The 5,463-nt window shown below is 39.1% G+C and overlaps 1 protein-coding gene across 3 annotated transcripts; it reads right to left on the bottom strand.

The window, feature by feature from the left end:
- Positions 1-502: 502 nt before the first annotated feature.
- Positions 503-5,463, bottom strand: LOC122317203 (amino acid transporter AVT6A-like). Of its 3 annotated transcripts, none has more exons than XR_006244391.1 (6): positions 4,941-5,463; positions 3,802-3,954; positions 3,022-3,225; positions 1,925-2,390; positions 943-1,259; positions 503-842 (listed from the first exon to the last, which is right to left on the bottom strand). XR_006244391.1 is itself a non-coding variant. In XM_043134166.1 (5 exons), the coding sequence occupies exons 1-5, from the start codon at positions 5,338-5,340 to the stop codon at positions 1,121-1,123; spliced, it is 1,362 nt and encodes a 453-aa protein (XP_042990100.1). In that variant the 5' UTR covers positions 5,341-5,463; the 3' UTR covers positions 503-1,120. The 3 variants fall into 3 exon arrangements, 1 of the variants encoding a protein (XP_042990100.1); XR_006244392.1 differs by having other exon boundaries at positions 967-1,259; XM_043134166.1 differs by having other exon boundaries at positions 503-1,259.

Here is a 5,463-nt window from a genome sequence, read left to right as displayed (position 1 = left end):
AAGATAAATTAATTGTTTTATTTTTAAAAGGATCAAATCAGAAACGTATGCAATACTAATTAAGGTATCGTAGGTTGAAATAGACGGATAATTGATGGCACGTGTTTGATGCCAAATTACCAAATGCAAATAATAATATGAACATAATATAGCATGGATGCAGAACTTACAGAAGGCTCATTGATACGAATCCACACCCAGAAGAAGAAAAAAAAAAAGAAAAAAAAGAGCCAATTACAATACCGTCTAGCTAGGTCGGCATCTTGTTGAACTTTGCTTTATTGCAGTTGAAATTAATTTAAATTATGGCCATGATGTATGATATTGTTCATATCAACGCCATCCATGTGGAAGTATTAATTGCCACCGTCAGCACTTCCTCGCCGATTATACCAATCATGGCCATAATCTACAAGAACAACATCAGCCACTCACATGGAAGTCATTCAAATTGTGAATTTTTTAAAAGAAGAAGAAGATTTGCAATGGCTTGTTTGACATGTTTAGTAAGAAGGTGAAGCTGACAATTGATTTGGGCAGGGAATACAGGCAGTAGTCAGAGTGAAGTATACATAATCCTTGTGTCTTGAATGCTAACGTTCTACTGCATAAAATTCTCAGAAGTCGGAAGTAGTTCAGAATCACATATTTTGAAAAGGATGGAAAATATCTCCAGCTGATCTTTCAATTCTACATTTATCCCTCCAATCATATGGTCTCTACAATTATGATAAATCATACCCTGCAGTCTGCAAAATATTATATATATGGTATATACTGCTCCATGAAGTAAAGCTACAACTTTCCTCGCAGGATTCTTTAAGATGGAATATCATTAACTTCTGAAAAATGGGAAAAATTGACAGAGACAACTTAGAAGGGAGAAAATTGACAATAATTAGTGAGAGAATCCATTTCACTTCATGTATAAAGAATAACAACCTCGAAATGTAATATCACGGTCACCTGCATTACTTTAACAAAACCGAGGACGACCAGGAATCAGATGTGGAACTGGAGCATTGCACTTTATCCAGCTCAGTTACTCTCATTTAATAAATCGAGAGAGCCCATACATCGCGGGAATTTGCACAAGTGCTGTCATGTCCGCCTTTTCACGTTAACTTCCAACTCCTTTCTCACTACTGAAAATGCTGTAAATATCACTAACTATGGCTGCGGTGCTTGATGAGACAGCTAAAAAGATCATCACCCATGATACTAGTCTGTCATTCTTTGTGGCAATTCCATGAGTGTCCCTGCACAACAGATATACTTGTTGTTCACGGTTAACAGGTTGAAAGAACACAAAAGCATGGCCTTATGGCAGAGCATGACTTTAGGCACACTAACTACCATAGAATTCAACTACAAATAAAAATTCACTTCACTCTCAGTAAAGCCTTAACTTCTTGGAATTAACTTCCATCATTCAGCTCTATCCATGTCAATATCTTTAATAGTGGAAAAATGCTTAAACAATCTAATACCAACTTCCTATGCACACATTGTCAGGAACGATAAGAGAAAAAGAAAACAAAAAGCAGAATCAAACCAGGCAGCCACAAACAGAACCACGCTCCACACAAAAAAAGTCCAACACTAGACAGTATAATAACATGGGTCCTTTCATTGACAGCCACCTAATGGTGAGAGAACCACATTGAAAAAGCTTATAGCATGGCTATAAATATAAACTAGATACTGCTTTCCTTTTATCTATGTGACTGAAAATAAGCACAAATATTTATTCTTAATATTATCTTTCAAGGATTACATATTGTTTAGCCATAATGTTAAACTCGACAGTCTTCAATTTTTGGTCCATCTATTAGCTTAAAGGCAGCACGCATTTGGATGATCTTCAATCAACAACTTCTTCATGTGATGTAATTAGCAGATCAAGATCGTTCCTTTTGCTTACCTAAGAGCAACTGCGGCTGGAAAGATGAATCCAACAGAGATGGCAGCTGTGGCTCCAGTGAACTGAAAGGCATCCCAAATACTAGGCACAAAGTTGGCTCCAAGAAAGATAAGAACCATGAGAGCTGCAGTTACTGAGAAGAATCTCCGCTTGTCAAGGGAAATGGGAATGGCATAGGGAAAAACAAGACCGTCTAGGTTGAGCCGAAGAGAGAAAAACACAATTGGAAATACAAGCATCAGGTGGATGCCATAGCTGACTCTAACCACATCATCAAGTAATGAGCTATATGGTATTCCAAGATCACCATCAAAATTGGCAAGAACATCATCTAATGTGTGATCCCCAAAAAGAAGAAATCCAAAGAAGCTGGTAGCAACATAAACAGATGAGCATAATGTGAGTGATGCTCGGACTATTGACTTCATTTGGGAGGGATCTCTTAGTTCATTCTCTATTGGATGAACTGCAAAATGCATTTGAACAAGTGAACAGCCCAAAGGTTAACACAATGACGCAATAGATTAACATCAATTAGATATCTTCTGCATATTGATTTCACAAAAACAAGCCATATAGCTTTCACCACCCTTTTGTGTGTTTGAGTGGTGCTGGTGACAAGTCAAAGTTACAGACCATAAACATGAGTGGTTCTGGTTGTAAATGTTGTAGGAATGGAAAACTAAGCCAGGCACATCATATCATGTCAAACCATTTGAAAAACCATTGTTCCAAGAGTAACTTGAAAATTGTTTTTCTCGTCCTTAAAAAAAAAGGGAGGAGGGGGATATCATGAGCCTTTTTGCCACTAACAGATTGACATGCATTCTCAAACAGAATGCATCTTGAAATCTTTTGAAAATCCTTTCAAATGATATTAATGGATTCAAAACAATTCTATATTAGCTAATAATCCTTTTTTCATCCATTATAGTGTTAAAAACATATAGCCAAGGAGTCTAATTAGGGATGAAATTTGAGTAGTTAAGAAGGTAAAAAAAATGAAAAAGAAAAGAGCAGAATCAACCCCTAATATTAGATTGTACTTTGAAGGCAGTGTTGAGTAACTGCTATAAAAAGTTATTGTCAAAACTTACTATTATGGTGGCAGATATAGGCAGTGACAAGAATTGGGATAGTTGTAAAAAGCTTCCAAAAGGATGCCTGGTTAACAAGTTCAGGCATCATACGAGGCATTTTCATGCTCCCATCCATCATCTTAACGATTGCTACTCCCGCTGTGATTGCCACAAACACAATGGCCAAACCCACTGACAAAGCCGAAGTGTATCTCAAGGAATCTAACATCATCAATAAGATATAAACACACAAAAATCAATAATATTTCCCACAATTGTTAGACCAGTTAATAACTAAAACCAGAAAGGTGAATGCACTCTACACCCAGAAATAATTCTGCAAATTTATATAAGCGTGTTCTACAATCATATATCATATTGTAGGAACAAGTGAAGAAACTAATGCAACTCCCTTTAACTGTGTACTCTGCTAAGTTTAGTAGTTGTAAAGGAACTCTATTGGCTGTTCTACTTGTGCAGTTGGATGGGAGTGAAGCGAGTACGATAACCATATAACATATGTCAAAAGTTTTTGACCCAATTGTGAGACTAAGAAGCCAAAGATCAGCTAGCCAGCGGCAAACTTTGCTTTATGAAGAACAGGTTAGTGTCTAGCAATGGCCGGGTAAATAAACACCACACGAGATAACAAGAACGCATGCTTTCATTCAAGAATGGAAGCAAATTAGTAATCATACCAGGAATAGCATGCTAAAAGGCATAGAGTATCAAGTGCCACACAGATGACAGAATGTAAACAAACGCGTGTATGGTTAAACTTAAAAGGTGGAAACCCACCAACGCGCTTGAATGAAATGAGAGGAGCAAAGACAAAGAGCGTAGTGACAAGCAGTAAGGAGAAGCGTGTGGTCCACCAATGCTGACCAAACCATTCTTCCACCAACCCCAAATGCTTCACCCCATCTGACCATGTCCCAGATAACACATCACCTGCACATAAATGCATAATTACTAAATGTACATAAAAATGAAAAACAAAATTTTCCTTGGTGGTTATTTTATATGCTGATCACGTCCAGAGCAGATATGACACTGATGAACTATTGACATGGTGTACCATGAGGGGGTTTAGAGCAAGTGTTTGGAAACACGTTAACCAGCTAGGCTATTGCGCCTGGCATAAGTTAGCAGTGACCTCCAGAAGCTTAATTATAAAACTAACCTAATCCTGTTGACGACATGTGAGATGCTTGGATGGATGGAAAAAGGAAAGTGGAGGTAACGCCTTTCCATAATCTTTCACACTCTGATATCAAACTATTTCTATTCTGAGCGATACAAATAACGTGGTCAAACGAAAATGTCAAATCATGACACATAGTCACAATCACCTGATCAAGGATGGGGCTTTTCATGATACTTTTTCAAATGGCAACACCTACCATAAGACTCAACATACTTGTCATTAAGAAAGCTTCCCCCTATAATACTGAACCAGTAAAATCAATACGGCATATTATCAACTAGGAGCTCATAATTCAAGAAGGCTATATCCCGGGACCCGTATCAGAAGGATTTCATAACCTTCTCGAAGGTTGAGCAGACCTTCTGATATTTCCTTGTTTTGATTTTTCTGATCACTCAGATTATCATTTGTCCACAAGCAACCCTTCGGTACTCTATACTTTTTAACAATTCTCGGTTACGCCCTCTACTGGCACGTATGGTTGATTGCATTTATTCTATTCTTGTAGCTAACGTCCTTACAGGTGGTTCATTTATGCGATTGATGCCCCTCGACTGACTCTCTGTTCAAATCAATTCTGGTTTTACTTAGACTAATTACGAATCCCAAAACATACCGTTGAACAAAATTTCTGGACCTAATTCGGAAACCTAAAGCGAAGATTAAAAAAGAAGAAGAAGAAATGTCTACAATCAGGAAAGAAAAGCACATTTAAGAAAAAGGTCCGTACCGATTATGATCATGTAGACAACGAGCATACCGATATTGTTAACCACAATGCAGACCTGCAAGATAGTCCGCCCGCCCACGCCGAAGGCGTCGCCGACCACCCCAGAATACGTGGTTGACTTGGAAGCTCGACTGAACCTGAGGATCATTTCGATGGACGACTCCGTCAACATCGCAACCAAGGCAATCATGATCAGTCCCGGAACCAGCCCCAACTGCTTGACGGCGGCGGGGAGAGCCATGATACCTGCCCCGACGATGGTGGTGGCGAGGTTGAAGACGGCGCCGGAGTACGACGCACCGTCGAAACCGGCCTCGTGGTCGTCGCATTTCTGTGGGGAGAGGAGAGGTGTACGAGGGTTGCGGCGGTACTTCCGGTCCGAGGAGGGCAGAATCGTCATTTTTTGACGGATTAGCCGTTCTCACACAGAGAGAGAGAGAGAGAAGGTGGGTACTGTTTTTTGGGTGGAGGAGATTTGAGAACGGACTTTTTTTTAACGTTATTGAAAGGGAAAAAATCAAAG

This window comes from Carya illinoinensis, chromosome 7 (genome assembly GCF_018687715.1).
Source record: "Carya illinoinensis cultivar Pawnee chromosome 7, C.illinoinensisPawnee_v1, whole genome shotgun sequence".
Lineage (NCBI taxonomy): Eukaryota > Viridiplantae > Streptophyta > Magnoliopsida > Fagales > Juglandaceae > Carya > Carya illinoinensis.
Note: the sequence above shows the minus strand (reverse complement) of the source record. Positions and strands in the feature narration are given on the sequence as shown.